The 19,976-nt window shown below is 38.4% G+C and overlaps 1 protein-coding gene across 4 annotated transcripts in view; it reads right to left on the bottom strand.

Moving 5' to 3' along the window:
* The window catches only part of PARG (poly(ADP-ribose) glycohydrolase), a 122,032-nt gene that overhangs the window by 73,426 nt on the left and 28,630 nt on the right, over positions 1-19,976 (bottom strand). For all 4 annotated transcript variants that reach the window (XM_061635005.1, XM_061635001.1, XM_061635003.1 and 1 more), the window contains one exon: positions 3,797-3,889. In XM_061635005.1, the coding sequence (XP_061490989.1) occupies positions 3,797-3,889 (93 nt within the window). The remainder of the gene's footprint in view (positions 1-3,796; positions 3,890-19,976) is intronic.

The following is a 19,976-nucleotide window of genomic DNA, read 5'->3' on the forward strand; positions in this document are numbered from 1 at the left end:
TGAATCAGTGACCTCCAAGAGCATCTGTTGTGAGCCACCCTGTTCAGATCTTGTAAGTTCAGGTCTGTGGCTTCCTTTATGGAATCAATCCATCTCTTGTTTGGCCTTCCTCTTTCTCTACTCCCTTCTGTTTTTCCCAGCATTATTGTCTTTTCTAGTGAATCATGTCTTCTCATGATGTGTCCAAAGTAGGATAACCTCAGTTTCATCATTTTAGCTTCTAGTGATAGTTCTGGTTTAACTTGTTTTAACACCCAATTATTTGCCTTTTTTTACAGTCCATGGTATGTGCAAAGCTCTCTAACACCACAATTCAAATGAGTTGATTTTTCTCTTATCTGCTTTTTTCATTGTCCAGCTTTCACACTGAAAACAATATGTTCATCTGATCAAATTGCACTTTTAAATGTTTAGGTTGCAATCCTAGCCCCTTGCCTGGAAGTAAGCCCCATTAAATTCAATAGGATTTACTCATGAGTAGACAGTATCATAGAGTTGGAAGGGGCCTCTAAGGCCATCAAGCCCAACCCATTGCTCAATGCAGGAATCCAAATTAAAGCATACCCAACAGGTGACTGTCTAGCTGCCTCTTGAATGTCTCCAGTGTTGGAGAGCCCACCACCTCCCTAGGTAATTGGTCCCATTGTCATATTACTCTAACAGTTAGGAAGTTTTTTTCCTGATGTTCAGTTGAAATCTGGTTTTATTCCGTGTTCCGCACTCTAGAACGATCAAGAAGAGATCCTGGCCCTCTTCTATGTGGCAACCTTGAACAGTGCTACCTTTTCTCCCCTCAGTCTTCTCCAGGCTAAACATGCCCAGTTCTTTCAAGTCTCTCCTCACAGGGCTTTGTTTCTAGTCCCCTGATCATCCCTGTTGCCCAACTCTGAACCTGTTCCAGTTTGTCTGTTTCCTTAAAGTGTAGTGTCCAGAACTGGATGCAGTACTGAAGAGGAGGCCTAACCAGTGACGAATAGAGGGGAACCAATACTTCACTTAATTTGGAAACTATACTTCTGCTAATGCTGTCTAAAATAGCATTTGCCTTCTCTGCAGCCATATCACACTGTTCAATCATATTCAGCTTGTGATCAACAACAATCCCAAGATCCTTCTCACATACTAGTATTGCTGAGCTAAATATCCCTCATCTTACAACTGTGGATTTGGTTTCTTTTCCTAGGTATAGAACTTTGCACTTATCCCTGTTAAATTTCATTCTCTTGTTTTCAGCCCAATGCTCCAGCCTATCAAGATCACTTTGAATTTTGTTTGTCTTCCAGGATATTAGCTATCCCTCCCAATTTTGTATCAGCTGCAAATCTGATAAGCATTCCCTGCATCCCTCATCCAAGTCATTAATAAAAAAGTTGAAGAGCATTGGGCCCAGGACTGAGCCCTGCAGTACCCCACTTGTTACCTCCCCCCACTTTGAGAAGAACCCATTGGTAAGCACTCTTTGAATACGATTCAATAGTCAACTGTGGATCTACCTAATAGTTGTTCCATCAAGCCCACATTTAGCTAGCTGGCTAATCAGAATATCATGGGGCACTTTGTCAAAAGCTTTACTGAAGTTGAGATATATTATGTCCACCGCATCCCCACACTCTATGAGGAGCTACCCAATCAAAAAATGAGGTAAGATTAGTCTGGCAGGATTTGTTCTTGATAAATCCATGTTGGCTTCTAGCAATCACTGCACTGTTTTCAAGGTGCTTATAGATTGACCGCTTTATAATCTGCCTCGGAATTTTCCCAGAGATTGACATCAGGCTGACTGGTCTGTTGTTCCCAGGTTCCTTCTTTTTGCCCTTTTTGAAGTCAGGGACAATATTAGCCCATATCCAATCATCCGGCACTTCACCTATCTTCTACAATCTTGCAAAGATAATAGACAGGGGTTCTGAGAGTACTTCAGCCAGTTCCTTCAATACTCTAGGATGCCGTTTGTCGGGCCCTGCAGATTTGAACTCATTCAAATTGATTAGGTATTCCTTGACAGATAGTGAATATCTTATGATCATATTACTTCAAGGTACTAACAAGTCAATTACAAAGCAGGTGGCCAAATTCTTGAACTGGGCTATTCATATTAGACCATTAATTATTGTTTGATAGTCTCCAAACCAACTGTGTGTTATTGGTCCTTTGCATTTTTTTAAAGTATTATTTCACTTATTTATATATATTCCATTTATATTTTTTTTAAATGAGGTTGTAATATCTGTTTTTATCTGACGATTCAAAGGACTGTTGACTGTAATAAAATTTGATTTGATTTGACCGTTTGTCTATCAATTTCAAGCTGCAATCGTGCTCCTTTAACCTCATGTTTCCCAGGAAGGTCATTGATCTTCTTTTGGGAGAAGGTTGAGCCAAAGTAGGAATTGAGCACTTCTGCCTTTTCTTTGTCATCTTATCATTTTGCCATTTTCATTGAGTACCTGTACCACCATTTCTTTTTTCTGTCTTTTACTATGGATGTACCTGAAGAAAGTATTTTGTTGCTTTTGGCATCTCGCTAACTTCAGCTCATTTTCAGTTTGAGCCTTCCTGACACCATCCCTGCAATTCCGTGCTACCTGTCTGAACCACTTCTTTGTGGTCTGGCCTTCCACTTTCTGTATGTGTCCTTTTTTGTTTTCAGGTCATCTCTAAGCCTTTTGTGTCACCATATTGGCTTCTTCTGCTGTCTTCCCCCTATTTTCCTTGATGGAATTGTTTGCCATTGTGCCTTTGGAATTTCCTTTTTTAGAAATTCCCACCCATCTTGGACTCCTTTTCTCATTAGAGTCACTTGCCACGGAACCTTACCATTGTTCTGAGTTTATTAAAATCAGCTTTCCTGAAGTCCAGCATATGCGTATGGCTTCTCTCAGCGTCTGCCGCTTTTAAAATTAAGAACTCAGGTATAACATGGTCACTTTCCCCCAGAGTTCCCATAAGTGCCACTTCATCCACCAAGACATTTCTATTGGTTAGAATCAAGTCAAGGATAGCTGATCCTCTAGTTGCTAACTCCACTTTCTGTAGGAGAAAGTTATCTGCAACACAAGTCAGGAATTTCTTGGAGGGGCCATGTATGGCAGAATTTGTCTCCCAACAGATATTGGGGTAATTGAATCCCCCATTACTACCACATCATGCCTCCTCGAAACATTGACAATTTGCTTTTCGCAAGTTTCACCGTTGTCTTCTCCTTGATTGGGTGGTTGGTAGTAGACTCCAACTATCACGTTCCTTTTTATCCTTGCCCCGTTCATTTTAATCCAGATACTCTTGGTGGAGCTATCAAGCTCATCCTCCTGTATTTCTGTGCAAGGTTAGAATTGCACTTTTACTTGTTCATGAAAAGACATACTACGGGCAACATGCCATCATGTTACACTTGAACTCTACACCAAGTATAGAATCAAGAATCAATTTTCAAAGAACTGAGGAAAGGAATAACACCAGATAGTAAACACAAGAGTGTTTTCACCAGTTCTCTTTTTGTACATTTGAAAGACCTAAACTACTAAATACGTTAAATTTCCTGGCTGTTTCAACACATCCCTCCAGTGTATGCAAGATTTTGATATATGGCTCAAATCAAGGTACAGAAATGGTGTGGGGAGTTTTTAATGTCTTTTTATTTTGTTATGGATTGTGTTGTCCTCACTATTCCCTACCTCTGAGCTCAACAAGGCAAATACCACATAACAGGGTCTTAGCATTTTGACCTTAACTATTTGCTGTGGTGTACAGCAAATTAATCTGCTACAAAGAATATACTTAAGATGTGTCTACCAACCTGGGTGCAGACGCTAGGCAGACAGAGCGCAAGCTTCACCATATCAGGCAAAATGGACTGGAACAAATGCTGAGCCTCTGCATCTTCAAGCACCTAGAATACAAACAAGAAAGAGCATTTAAGTCTAGCATTAGGTATATGGTCAACTAAACTGGGCTCTCTGTACAGAAACTGGCTTTTCAAGACAAGCATTTTAAACAAATCAGACGTTAATAACATTGAACATGGAAGCCCTGACAGTTCAGCTTCTAATATCAGCGTAGAATCAGTATTTGGCACCAACACCCAAATCTGAACTGTTTGTTACTGCATTTTTAAATTTCTCTCTGCAACAAAAAAAAGTCTGAAAATGGACTAAAATGAAGGCTTAACGTTCTAGGAATCCCTAGAAGGATCCCATAGGCCACACATAAACCACTGGACCATTCTTTGTACTCTACTGTCTCATCCTTCTGTAGACCATAAATTTGATTTTCATATATGGCATGCAAATCAAGAACTGACATTTTCAAACCTGAGGGTGGTATTCATCACTAGTCCTTTTCAGATTAGACCCATTCAAGTTAATGGGCATGACTAACTTAGGTTCATTAATTTCATTTGCTCTACTCTGAGTACGACTTAGTTGGATACAATCCTGAATATTCAAAGCAACCCTAAACTTTAAAAGTAAGCTTATCACTCTTTCTAATAACCAGCTAAGATGGTGGAGCGTGTATCAGTTTGGAAGCAAAACAGAGCTATTCAAATTATCGAAGTGGTTTCTACGTACCCCAAGGACTCCCTAGATATGTGTAAGTTTATACATTAAATGGAAAAAGATTACAAAAGTGGTCCTGTGAGTTTCAAGGAATATGGAATATCGAGGACAGGAAGGTAAGAAAATACTGCAGTGCCTCATCCCATGTCTGGAGAAGGTATTTCTAGACTCCCAATGAACACCAAAGACATGAACTCTGTTTTGCCTTGAGGAAGAGAACACACTACTGCCCAATCACAGCTATGTTAAAAACCTGGAAAAAATCTATTTTTCTACGGCAGCTCTCACTAACACAGTATATTTCTGATGTGCCCCTACCACCACCTGCAAACCCCAATAGGTTAGGGAGGAGGGAAATGCAGCTCCTAGGTTGGGTAGCATTCCCAACAATCTTGTTAAGGTTTGGAGGCTGTGTTGGGTAGGGGAGGGACAATTTTTGAGAAGTAGTCCTGGCCTCCCCTTTTTAAAATTTATTTTAAAATATGTATATACTGTCTCTGAAGAAGAGTGTTATCTAGCAGCTAGGACTAAATGACATCAGATGTTTTTGTCCCTAAGGACTGGAGTTTCTCTTCACTCAATTAGCTGGAAAGTCAGCTTTTCTTGGCTCTTCCTAGTAGCAGGGATGACCGACGAAGCTGGGGGGGTGGTGGAGACAGAAGGAATTATGACGGTATAAGATGCCCTCTCCACAATCCTTTTCCTCTTCACACCTGACAATTACCTTTCTGTCCCTCCAAATCCCTCCCCCCTTTCTTGCAGCAAAACTTTATATTCACTGGCTTTATATTCACATTTAAATATGAAGTACACGACTAAGCACTATACAAACAAGAACAAGGCTCTACTCACAATCTAATCACACAACATGAATAAAATTAAGGGAATAAATGAAAGATACCATCAAAAATACTAGTAAAATAAATGGCAAAATAATTAGATTTTTATTTTATGAACGTTTCCTGCACAATGCAATTACACCTTCATATTCTGCCATTTGAAAAGAGTAGAGAACTAGCCTTTGATTTTTAGTCTCTGTAAAACAAATACAGGTGCAACAGCTGGTAACCACATAACACTGACCAGTACTATTAGATCTAAGCTCCACATAGGAAATAGATAAAGGATTTTGTTTGAGGGTGTTTTTATTTCATCAATCATCATCTAGTCCTTTTTCATTTTGCATTGTTTCAAGACTGCAAACTAGGAACTGTGCTTTTTAATATTTGTACAGTGCTTAGAAAACACTAGGCAAGTTATCATCATCATCACACATTTTGCACTAGGAAAAAGTATCAATTCAAAGCAATTTTAAGAGAGGCAGAAAGACACCAACAAAGAAGTCATAACAGGTAGGAAAAGGATGGTATGTGTAAACCAAACTCAAATGCTGTCAAACCAGTCCAAGAGCTTTAACAAAGTGTAAGAGTGCACTAAAATTTCCTCATTGATCTCAACTATGAGAATGGGAGAAGAGAGTAATTTTAATTGTCAGTTGAAATCAGCAAGTGCAGGGTAATGGCTACAGGGTCAGATTAGAAGCAGAGAGACTGGTTCAAATCCCCAGTCAGTGATGAAGCTCACTGGGTGACCTTCAGCAAGTCATACATCTCGGCCTACCAGACTTCAAAGGGTTTTTGTGAGGATAAAAGTTGGGGAGGAGGAAGAAAACTACTTATGCCATCTTAAGCTCCCTGGAAGAAAGGCGATACCAGTGTGCCAAATAAATAAAAGCAATAAATTCCAGACATTAGAAAGTGAGTGGTTTCTGTTAGACCAACTAATTCTGACATTGCTGACTTAAAAAAAATGTCGTAAGAAGATCCATGCATTCCTTAGCATCCACATGAATATTCTTCAGAGGTGAAGACTTGTAAATTTTATAGCAGAGTTTTTGCAATATTCTAATAAGTCTCTATATGTGACCTACATAGTTCTACTACGACCCCATAGCTGGAAATATATTTCTTTGTTAACAGGGATTTCTTCAAATTAGAGTGCTTAAGCAGTAAAATATCACTTAAAAAGGCACTAAGCTAATTGCAGAAGATAAATTCAAAACTGTGTACATGTTCTGCCACAGCAAACATATTCCCAAGTAGTAACATGGAAGAATGTTAAAGGATGAATTTGGATTTGAGGATGCAATACAAAACAAATACATATAAATTTAATTCAAAGGAAGACATTTAACCTTAAGTGTCTAGAAGACTGTCAGCTTCTGATAGTTCTCCTTTGGGCAGCACTTCCTGTCTTTTAAAACTGACACATGAATAGTAGCTGCCATGCTTTGTTGACTGCCACAAACTCTATAGTCTCACTCATCTGGTGACAAATTATGGCACTGGACTTTGTCACAGCTGTCAACACTTCAACCTTTCCCTTATGCGGCTCTGGAAGTAAATGTAGTAAGAGCACAGGAGACATTCTTGAAACAGAACTGCAACCAACAAGTTCAAAGCAGAGGTTTGGAAAACAAGCAAGAATTGTACTTGCTTTGTTCGTGTAATACTCACACCTTAAAAATGGTATTTTATTTATTTACTTGTTTCTTTCTTAACCATCCTCCACCAAAAGATTCCAGAATTGTCAATAAAATTAATTCACACCATGTACAAAACAATGTAAAACTAAGAAATAAACATAAAATACAAGAACACAAAACAAAACACAAACAACAGAGGAGAGCACAATTCCAAAAATAATCTACAGTCTAAAATGCCTGGGCAAATAATGTCTTCACCTGGCATCTGCTTCATCCCACTTTACCCCACCTGAATGTAAAATGGTCTTCTTTCATTTAGTTGTGACAAAAATGTTTATTAACTATCAAACTAGCACTTTGCATTAGAATAAATACATTTACATATTCATCAGCAGCACATGTGTGTTTGGTAAGGATCAGGCTCCAGAGGCTGCTCTTGCAGCTCCTACCTAAAAAAATATGGCCACCAAACATTTAGCAAGACCTCATATGAAAAAAGGTTTTATGATTACATGCCGGTCTTGTGGATATAGCCAAGCATGACAGAAGTAGAGCACTAGCTGCAAGTCGAAGGATTCTCCCTGTGTAGACATACTCAGAGATACATTACTTCCCCAACATTTCCATTTTCTGCCACCCTGGAATTTGCCTCTCACCAGTGATACCAGGGACACACTATGAAATGGATCTCAGATTGTCAAACAGCTCCTGAAAGCAGTGTTCTGAAGGAAAAGTAGTTTGAAAGAACACAGCAATTCCTTAATAGCAATTTTGTACCATGCAGCTTGACCAGGCCCAACATAAGAAGTGATCACTATTGAATCGCTAAAATATGGTGCTGACTGGGGGTCACCAACCTGGCACCCCCAAAGGCCTTCATTGGTGCCCTGCCAAGGGCCCGAGACGCTAAGCTTTCATTTTTTAAAAAATGAGTATCTAGACCTCCTAGAAAAAAAGTTGTGAAGTAAAATGTGCAGATACCCTTCTAGGCAATTTCTCTGAAATGAGCCAGCTTAGCTGCTCCCACCTATCAGTGTTTTTAGTCAATGAGTGAAGTCAGAGCTGTGACTGATAAATGAGTTGTTTGGGCACCAGGCCATAAGAATCCCTGGGCTCCTAGAAAGCTTCTGGTTTTCTCTCCTCTTCAGTGCACTTTTTCTGCTTCTGTCTTGTTTTCTACTAGAATCTCTGTAGTTTTCCCTCCTTTTCCTCCAGCAACAAGGATGCATCTTTCATGTGATGGTTTTGTCTGGAGATCAGATACTGTCTACAAGTTATTTTCTTCAAATAATACTACGAAATAACTGTGGAGTAATGTTAAAGAATCCCCAACCCCCAAATGCAAAATGTGAAAACTTTGCAAAGAGGCTTAGTCATGGAGCTGATGTTCAGGTAATCATTAAAATTCACTATATATTCAACTTATAGTACAAGGGTGTACATGTCAACTGTTTGCATTTAATGGGACTTACTTCCAGGTAAATCCTTACAAGGTTACAAGGCTTTGCTTTAGGATTGTCAAAGGAGGAAAATAGGGTTCTTGCACTTTTAATAGCTGCTATCTCAATGATCAGGACCAGTAGCAGACTTCCCATAGTAAGTATGAGATCACCAGGGGGGCAGGGAGAGACCCAGAAGCAGCAATGTCTGTACTCTCTCTAATTTTGTGTTATTCCACACATCCATGGCAGCCATGCTGTACAATGCCATGCCCCCATGGCAGCCACTTTGTGATTGGCACCCTCAGCACTCTCTCAAAATTCAAAATGTGGCCCCTAGTCCCCAAACGTTGGCAAGCCCTATGTAGACTGCCATGTGGTGCAACGAACAGGTATCTGAAAGCACATGTATGATGTGGGTACATTTTATCAGAGAGCTGGAATTAGCCACTGAGTATATACTCAGTAGATCTATTCAGACTTAATGATAAACAATTGTTTATCATTACTTGCATGAGACGGGATTGTGTTCCCCCTCCCCTCTTGTGGCAGACCGCAGAGAGGAGATCACAAGCTTTCATTTTCAATTAACCAGAGTTTAGCATGCTCTGTGAATTCTAAACTGTGGTTAATTGAAAATGAAAGCTTTTGATCTCCAACCATAGTTAGGACTAACTAGATTGTCCAGGTTCACACAATACCTAACCAACTCTAAACAGAAGCAAAAGCTTCCAAATTCCTCACACAATGAGGAGATGGGGGAAGGAGAGTGTGGTAACCCAAGGCTCACTGAGGCTCGTTCCTGCAATGACAAGCAATGTAGCTATGTATGTAATGTATAAAACAGCCCATTGCCACCAATTCCTGCTTAAGTTCCATCTTCAGGATTCAACCATTGAATATTTAAAAAAAGAATATACATTTTTCTTTTATGACACTGATGTTTTTTGAAACCTGTAGGAAATAAGGGCTGTTTGTTACTTTTTCTTGATAGATTATAACACTGTTGCTCATGAAAAAATGCTGCTGGCCAATTTTTATCCTTATCCTGTAACACTGTATTAGTTGTCTCATCTTCTGAGCAACCTACACTTGAAACAAAGTTCTACGATGGTATAAAACCTAGACTATATCCATCTTGCCACCTAAAAGGTGTCAGAATACTGACAGATCCCATTTTTTTAAACTCTAATTTTAAAGCAAATTTTATTTCTTGAGAAAGATACCTTGTTTACACAACACTGTGTGCCACTCACCAAAGAAATTACTTGGGTGAGTTTTATCAAGGTTAGCACATGAGTGATTGCTTACATGAAACTAAGTTTTAGCTCTGATCACCAAAGGATGCATCAGCAAGAGTCCCACTCATTTTAATGAGAGTTAGCTCAGGCAGACATCTCTTGTGGACTGGGTTGAAGATACAAGGAGCTCAGTATAACAAACAGAGGTTAAGAGCTCTAGACCAAGCAAATCTGACTTGCACTTTCACAAAATGAATTGTTCATGCTTCAGTACAAAGAGACTTGATGAGAACTACCATAAGTAATGACGTCATCCTCCAAAATACAAATAGCGAGCACACATGAGAGCACAACGGAGAAGCAAAGAAGGACAGCATAGGATAGAATAATGCTGGTGAGAGTTTTTAAACCTGTCACTGACCAACAAAGCGCATGATACACTATACTAGGCCATTCTATCCTTCACATAAAGACAACAGACTAATCAAGTTACGAAAGACAAAACAGCATACAAAAATGGCTTCACTTTCTCTTCTGCTCTCCCCATTTTAAATCAAAAGATGCTTGCTAACTGAATGACATACCCCTTGACAAGATGAATGCCTCCCTCAGACCTAATGCAATTCACACATACAAACATGCACATTATCTGCTCTTAAAAATAAAATTGGCTGGGGGGAGGGATGCATGTTCACAAGAGACTTTTTATGAACAAAGCATTGTAACTGATCTGGAATTGTTTTTATATGTAGCCATTTACCATCAGAGCGTTCTTTAACAAAAGACAGTTTCTCTTGCTATTTTAATTAGATATCAAAAGCAACTCCAGAAAAAAGGTTATCTTCTGCTGAACTTATACTGAGTTGCTACTTTCCCTCAATTTGAGAACTGACGACATTTTTTTCCACAAAATAGTCATCTGCTTCACAAGCACAGTGTCTCTTTTCAAATTATTTTATAAACAATATTATTTCTGCATCAGGCAGATATCCCTTATTTTTGAATACCTTCAGCAGAATCAAGCACAATTAATACACATCACTTAGGTGATTCTAGAAGAGAACAAGAAACCCAAATGCAGTGAATTCCTTGCATTTAGGTTTCTTTCTTCTGAAATGGTTTCAGTAATGTAAAGTCTTAACAGTGCTTGATTTGGGGTAAATCTGTGTTCTCATCTGGCACCATCTCAACAACAATCCCACATTTTCTAGTGCAACTATCCCATCACTTTTCTAACTGCAAAAAGTCCAATAAGAAAAGGAATGGGAAATTGCACTGGCAAGTGCGAGATAACAACCAGTGCATGGCAATGTTGCATAACCTCTGCACAAACATATCAGGATGAACACTCAATAAACAGGTGATCTTTTATAACCTCACCACAGCTTTTGTTGAAATGTCCAACAGCCAGCTGGACTGGAAGCTCTTCAATGACTCTTGATAGCCCTGCTAATTTCTGACCACGTAGACTTGGCTTTCAAGTAACCACTTACCTGTTAGCCAAAAGGAAGAAAAACTAGCTTATTCTTTTTACACACACACACACACACACACACACACACACACACACACACACACACACACACACACACACACACACACACACACACACACACACACACACACACACACACACACACACACACACACACACACACACACACACACACACACACACACACACACACACACACACACACACACACACACACACACACACACACACACACACACACACTTCTTTACCTGGTTTTGTAGAGAAAATTCTTACCACAGTCAGACAACTGTCTATTTACAAAGCCTAATCTATGTGGCCAGGCATTAGCAGGGGTCACTGAGTAAAGAACATTCCAGCCTGGGTAATCTCTTAAAATAGGAGGGCAGGATAGCAGAACAAGCAGATTCACCTTAAACCAACAACCATGAAGGTTTTGTGTGACTAAAAGATGCCTGCAGAAGAGAACAAGAAAACAGAATGCAACAGCATTGGGTGGCTTCAATATAGCATGAGCATAAGGATGCTTGCCCAAGGGGAATTTTCTTCAGACTACAGCCTGTTGAGTCCCCTGAGGGATTGGGGATCCTCAAGGAAGGCCTGGAATGTGGGGCTGCAGTGGGAGGGGTAACTGGAGAAAATCAGGCAGAGGCAACCTCTATGTGCGTTTCATGTATTGGCCCACAAATAAATTCCAATTTCTAACATTTCAGATTAAGACTGCCAGGACGATTCAAATGCATCCTCCAAACGCTTTATACCAGTGGGAAGCTCAACATATGAAGTATTTTTATTTTTTTTACACAGAAATTTTCCATTTTTACAAGTTGTTAAGATGAATTGCTAGCATCTCAAGGGAAGGGGAGAAGAATGGTAAGCTGTGCTGATTCCCTTCTTCAGTTATTGTATGAAGTGAATCCACTAGGAAAACACGTACAGCTGTCAAATATATTCACTATCTTAGAATGGTTTCCTAATTAGAAAAAGCAGAAGAATGAACAAGGTAATCTTCAGAGGAAGGAGGAGGAGGAAATCTCATTGAATTATGCAGGAAAGTACCTTATTTGAGGGGAAGAGAGGAACATTTGACATTTATCAAAACCATAAACTGACACTTTGAAAAGAAAGGAGACAGCTTACCCAGGCAGAGGTTAATTTGGCTATCTTTAATTGTTTGAAAGCTAAAATACATCTCCTGCCAATCCAAGACTGCAAGGATCTCTCAGATGTACCTTACTTGACATGTAATGCTTCACTGTAGTGATTTCTATAATTTTAAATAAAGTTCAAATGACAAGGTGTGCCTGGTGCCAACACTGTTCGTTATCTTTTCGGCGCCAGGTCAAGACTTTCCTCCTCTCCCAGGCATTTTAGCATGTGTTTTATATTGTTTTAAATTTTAAATTGTGCTTTAAAAAGATGTATTTTAAATTGTATCTGTTTTTAGTTACTGTAAACTGCCCAGAGAGCTTCGGCTATGGGGTGGTATACAAGTATAATAAATAAATAAATAAATAAATGAGTGTGTGTAATAAGAACGCATTTTCCTCATTTGAAGAGAAATGTTAAAATATAAACTTCTAATTTCCAGCCAAAACATGGAAGCACTCCCACCTGCTCCTTCCACAATTTACGTACAGTAGGGCTCCACTCATACAGCGGGTTACGTTTTGGACCCCCGCTGTAAAGCGAAAACCGCTGTAAAGCGGAACTCATTGAATAGAATGGTGCGCAATGCTCCAAAACCGCCGTAAAAACGGAACAAGCACCGTATGAATGGGGCTTTAGTCTAATTGCGTCTAATTGAGACCACTGTATTAGTGAATCACTGTAAAGTGAAGTGCCGTAAAGCGGGACCCTACTGTATTTAGTCTCACCAGCTCAGGGAAGCTGGGAGCGCGTAATAATATGCTTAGGTCTGCCTAGGCTCCCTAGATGATAAACTCCTGCCACCACAATAGACAGAGCACTCTAGGTATGAAATGTAGACGTTAGCAACTGTAGTGATTTCTCTTCCTTTCCATTCAAACTGGGCATCTACTTCAAACAGAGAAAGTCTTAGTGAATAACACGAAGGACCATAATCTTCCTCATTGGTATGTGAACTGCCTTTCTGAACTAAATCTCTAGGAAACCTTAGTTTGCTGACAAGAATATACAAACCATACAAAAAGTGCAGGACAACACTAGTCTCTTTCTCTTATGTCCCTATTAGTTGCATGTCCCTGTTACTTGTGTTGGTTTGAGGGTACAAATCGTAGGATGAAGAACCTAGAAAATTTAAGCAGCAGTGAAACAACATAACAAGCCACTTAAAGTAGCATCATCTGGATATGCCTCCAAATGCAGGTGCATGAACAAGTAAACAAACAGAAGGAAAAGATACATGCTTGTTTCAATAAAAGCAGCAAAGGAATTTCTATAAAGCCACAGCGGATATATTGTTAGCATATTCCCAGCTCAAGTTTTATTGTTAACAAAACTTGAGCTAGGAATATGCTAACAATAAAACTTGAGCTAGGAATATGCTATCTTTCATCAGCAACATCTGAGTAATGGGCAAAGGAAAGAGCTGCAGGAGATGATAGCAAGGGCCAAACTAGATCTGACATCAGCCTGGTTTGCATGTCTTCCTAAGCCAGACAGTGGCTTAGTGGGACTGTGCAGGCATGCAGGGCCCCAGAGAGAAGCTTGCACTTGATTTGCTTCCTCCCCAGTCCTTTTTGCTTATGCCCACACTGAGTTAACAAAATTTGGCTTACCATGACATTTGAACCAGGGCTCATGGTTAAGTTCTCTCCCCACTAATCACAAGCTGTAACCAAGGTTTGTTCTTGGTTATAGAAAAGTGTCTAGAAGTACAAAAAAAGTGCTTTGGATCAGGCCCCATAGCTGATTTCCCTCACTCCAATGCAGCTCTATTAAAATCATTATACTGGGAATAGAAGGCATCCATTTTTGTGTTGTCCTTCAGAGACTGACCAGATTTGCAAACCTGACTGGGACATCACTACTCATTTCCCTGTCTTGAACCTCTATACCTGTGTCTCCTGTTATACAAAGAAAACCTTGAATTGACTAGACTCAATCAAACTACATATGTAGATAAGCTAAATCAATTGAGTTCACAGCAAATGCTATTTTTAACATTGATACATTTACTATGTACAGATGTGAACCAGACACATTCTTGTATTATCATAATTAAGATTTTGAAAGTAAAATAGCAACTGTTTTTATTTGATTTAGTTCTATTAGATGTGGCTATAACTATTTCTCTTTGATGATAGTAGATTATGTTTAATAAAAATTGTTCCATTAGTTGCAATACCTTGGCATATGATTTATCCACATCTTTCACGTAGTTATTTTGCAGAATTTAGCTTTGTTTGCTAAAGTTAGCAAAGTTTGTTTGCTAAAGTTAGCAATTTAGCAATGTTTAAGAATGTGTCACAAATTTATCTTTTTCAAAGGAAAGATTTGGTATAAATATCCCTTCCTTCGAGCATCTGTTGCTTTTCTTTCTGAGAGGTACCTATCATCTTGCTTGCATCCTAGACAGCCTTGTTAATTCAGGTAATTATTATTTAATAGGATTTCTCAGCTCAGCATCAACAGTTTAAGAACACATTTATTGTTATTTATTAAATTTATATCCTATCTCTCTTCCCAGAAGGAGCCCAAGGTGACAAATAAAAACACTAAAGATATCTTTAAAACATCTTAAAAACAAAACACATTTAAAAACATCTTTAAGAATAAATCTTTAAAACATCTTAAAAAACCACATAAAAACAATTCCAACAACATAGATGCGGGTTGTAATAGCAGCAGTTGTATTTTATAATGCTTGTGTTATTGATAAATTTCATTTATTTTATTTTCTGTAATATTTAAGTTCTGTTAAGAAAAGGAACTGTATTTACTAATATGCCTTATGACTCATCCCTGAACCTTAAATTTCTGTGTGCTAATATGTGGCATCCACTGAAGTGGGAGCTAAGGTGTAGCTTAACTGCCAGTGTCTGCTATACAGAAATCACGCTTAAGAGTTCACTCTGCACAGAGCAAATTTGCCATATGCTCTGCATTTGAAAAATCACTTTTATTAATACTGGATTCTGTAAATATAAAGTGACCTAGTATTTTTAAAAGCATGCAACCTAAAATGAAATTGAACATGGAGTAACTGAATAATATATGCTTGTGCCTTGGGTCATTTGTTCCAAGTTTAAAAGCCTATGCTTACAGTACTGACCTCTCTCAATACAGCTTGTTTTCTATAGTACTGTCATGACAATTATAAAACAATTTATCAAAAAACCAGTCATCAGAACAAAGTGCTTATATGTACTAGCTCTGCCATTTATTCTGGTTTTATTAATTGAAGCAACCATTTGATTAAAATTATATATGTGTTTTCCATCCTACTTGACACATCATCTATATGTAGTTTGTAAGGTCTGTTGTATTTTATGTACAAAGCATAGTCTTTGTAGGCTCTATAGAAATAATAATTGTGGAAGAAACAAAGCCACTTTAGTGAATATTTGGACTTTAATCAGCCACATGTAACAGGCACTTCCCCACTCTCACCCCACATACAATCCTGAGGGCCAAACAAGCAAACAGACACAAGGAAATTTTCTGCCAAGGGGTTATAGCTCATCATTTGTATGCACTCATAAATACTGTTCAAATATATTTTGTTCTAGTTTACATTATAAACGCGTGTGTGTGTGTGTGTGTGAGAGAGAGAGAGAGAGAAAGAGAGAGGGGGGGGCAGTGACTGGCCCAAGGTCACCCAGTGAGCTTCATGGCTGTGTGGAGAATTGAACCCTGGTCTCCCAGGTCGTAGTCCAGCACCTTAACCACTACACCACACTGGCTCTCACACAGTCTAAACTCTGTTAGACGCAAATAAATGAGTTTTTTTAAAAGTATGTGATGGGGGCAGGTTTTTATTACAACCACAGCATGTGGGAAGGTGAAGTTTTACCCTTCCCTCTCCAGCCATGATCCCAATGAAAACTGCCCGTCCCATGGATTACAATATGCCTTGGGGGAAAAGAAAAAGCTGCCACTGGTGCCAATGGTGGGGGGAGGGGCAATTTTAATCAGGATCATGGATGGGGAAAGAAAATCTAAGCCTCCTCTCTCTGCGGGCTACAGTCCTGGTGAAAGTTCTCCCCAGCACCTTCTATTAGTATTTTTAAAAAACCCAGATGTGTCTGCTGACCATATAGTTAGAGTAACATCTAGTTTGGTCTGTACACTTGGCAGAACCTGTTCCTTTCCTTCAGGATGTTTTGAATACGTAAATTAATATTTTTAATCAGTTAAAAGCTGGACATTAAATAATTTTTAAAAATATCTGTTGACCATGCTAAGAAGAGGATGTCATGCCACAATATGGAATCCCTCATCTGGTTTGATTTGGGAGAATAACCCAAAATGGCACACATCCAGACAGTTTTCATATACTTCCCAGCTTCCCCTTAACTTCAAAATGAAGGACCAAAAACCAGCTATTACCATACAAACTACTTGTAACTTCTATTATTTTATAAAAGGCATACTTGTTATGGCTGGAACGGTATTACTTGCTTTTATAATTACAATTGTTTGTTTTTATTTGTACACTTTTAACCCACCCTGGAACCTTATGGTGAAGGGCAGGTAAGAAATCTTACAAATATAGGCTGCCCTACCCTATGCACATCTGCACTAAAACTTAAGAAAGCAGTATCTGGACTTTTCCCCATTTAAACAACGTATCTGAAATTAAGAATAATCATCAGTATCCAGGTCTAGCAGGAAAAAAGTTTTTCTGTAGTAAAAGGGCTCCCTCTTCTGTCAGTCTTTTAAAAATACAGTTTATATGTGTAAACATACTATACATAACTAGCCATTTAGAGTGAAAATCAGCTTACCCTACCAAATGACACCCAAGTTAGTCATGTTGATCAACGTCAATGGTCTACTCTGAGTAGGAGTAGCACTGAATACCACCCTTTAGTTGTTGTATTGCTCAACACAAAAAAGCACAAAAGAATTCCTTGTATGCTTCCTGAAAGCTATGTGTGTTCCAAAAGGTATACTAAAAGTGTTGTTTTGGCTAATAACCTAAATTAACCACTTACAAAATTACAGTTACCAGTCAACTCTTTAAAAGAGCGCAAGAATTTTCATTATAGAGGAAAACACCAACAGTGTATTTTAGATTGCTTGGGATTCCATCGAGTTAATATTTATTTGCTACCTGAATCCTTTATTCATGATCAATAAATGCTCCTTTTAAAAAGTTTATTAAAATACAGTAAGGTCTTAAATGTTTTCAAAAATAATATTTAATACTGAACGTTTGCATAATAAGGAATTTCAAGCATTTACAGCTTTTCACATACATTATTTCAATATTCTTTACAATAGCCTTGTGAAGTTGGTCATTATCATAACTCCATTAATGCAGACCCAGGCTGAAGAAATAGTAACTTGCTTAAGGTCACCAACAGAGTTAATTACTAACGCGAGATGTGGACTGGGGAGTCACGTGCTCTCTTTCCATGTCTGTATCATAAGGGTGGAGATTTTATGTTCAAATAAATGGGGGATCAGTGTAGTTATTATAATCTACAAGTAGTGACGTAGTTTGCGAATTTAAAACCTGCTCCTAATTTCACTATGTGTGTGTGGGGGGGGGGGGAAGAAACGTTGGAACAGACATAGCATCAAACCAGCCTGGTGTTGCACCATGGAATGTACTGGAAGAGGTGGTTAAACTGACTCTCACTCTTGTAATTCTCAGTATCAACCAGAATCTCGCATACAGAGCAGACCACAGCAGGTGTCCAACAGACTAACTAGTAGTAAAAATCAACCCTAAGCTATACTTCAAAGTTAGGTGGAACAAATCTCAATTTCTCAAGTAAAAAGAATGACTCGTGTCAAATGCAAAACAATGTTTGCATATCAGAAAACAGGAATCTATATTTGGACAACACACTAAGCCCAAGTTCTTCAACCTTGGACTCCCACTGTTGCCAGCCAGCTCAGCCAATGGTCATGGAATTAGACCCAAGATAAAGGAAGTGGCACCAAGCTATGGTTTAGCATGATGTGTTCACACCCTCCCCACTCCAGGGCTGGGTTGGCACAGCTTTTGCTTTACCACATCTGGCTTTATCCAGACCAACAAACAATGGTTACAAGTATGAAACCGTGGTGACTATAGCTCTCTTCAGATATTTAAAAAACACTTGAATTATAATTATGTATTTGGGGCAAGATAAAACCTTTATCACTCCAGGGACAAAAGCAGTAATTTGTGCTTAGAAGTGTACCGAGGCATATCAACATTTATGTGTGGCAAGGCATTCCCAAACATACTTGAAGAATGACAGAAGGTTCCAGAATGACTGCATGGATTTATTTGAGGTTTTACTGAACGACAAAAAAAAATGCCTTTGGAAAACACTACGCTTGCTTACCTCAACTAAAACCCAAAGCTAGTAATGACTCTTCATTAGTTTATCCACACTCAAGACAGTCAAGTTCAATTCAGCATCTAGATATAACTGGTTGCATTAAAAAGCACACAAGTACTAAATAAGTGCTTTCTGAGTGTCCAAGCAATTTTTCAATGAACAGAATTATTTATTTATTTATTAAATTTATATCCCGCTCTTCCTGCCGGAAGGAGTCCAGAGTAGTTTGTCAGAACTAAATATCTAAACACACACAGATGGGTAAGGGGAAACATGCACTGATGGACACATGTAGGAAAATAAATGCTGGCTCCAACAGTTACATGCAAGAGGGATCATTCATATTATCCACTGCAAGTGTGCAACAGCAAACAGAAGATACAGTACACTTTGTAGGTAGGACATACGAACAACCATACAGGCATATAAAATAGGCACATATTTCTGCTGTGAAAATCAAGCTTCTCACCTTGACTATATATACAAATTATATCAGAATGATTATTATTTATTTATTTATTTATTACATTTATATCCCATCCTGCCTCCCAGAAGGAGCCTAGGGCAGTAAACATAAACACTAAAAGCACTTTAAAACATCTTAAAAACAAAGATGAAAACATCTTAAAACAAAACATCTTTAAAAACATCTTAAAACAAAACATCTTTAAAAACATCTTAAAACAAAACATCTTACACGCATCTTTAGGAAACAACTTTAAAAACATCTTAAAAAACAATTCCAGCATAGACACAGACTGTGATAAGGTCTTAAAAATCTTGTTGAAAGAGGAATATCAGTTGCAGTATCATGGAAAAGGCTGGGCTACAACTCAAGACAATCCATTTAACATCCTAGTCTCCTTTTTAGAGATTCCTTTTTAAGATACGTTAATTGTATGAGAAAGATGCACATTACTGACATATTGGAAAAATCCCTATCTACAGTCTTTTCCAGATGGTCATATTATCCCAGCTGTAGTGTACCAGATGTTTTATGTTTCGGTTTTAATTAAAGAGATTAGTCTAAACAACTTTTAATCACTGCAATTTCAGATGTATATGCTTAAATACATTCAAATGACACCCTTCTTTTTTTAGCTTCTTACAAGATATACAAATCTAAGAAATATTTTGATTTTGCCCAATTATGTAGTATTGTGCTTTTTTAAAGCCTTTCTCTTCTAACGTTTTCTTAACTACATGAAGTCAACCATTCCAGATGGGCAGGTGTCTCACATACAGACGAGGAAACAGGAAGTGTTCTATCCTC

Source organism: Rhineura floridana, chromosome 7, assembly GCF_030035675.1.
Source record: "Rhineura floridana isolate rRhiFlo1 chromosome 7, rRhiFlo1.hap2, whole genome shotgun sequence".
NCBI lineage: Eukaryota > Metazoa > Chordata > Lepidosauria > Squamata > Rhineuridae > Rhineura > Rhineura floridana.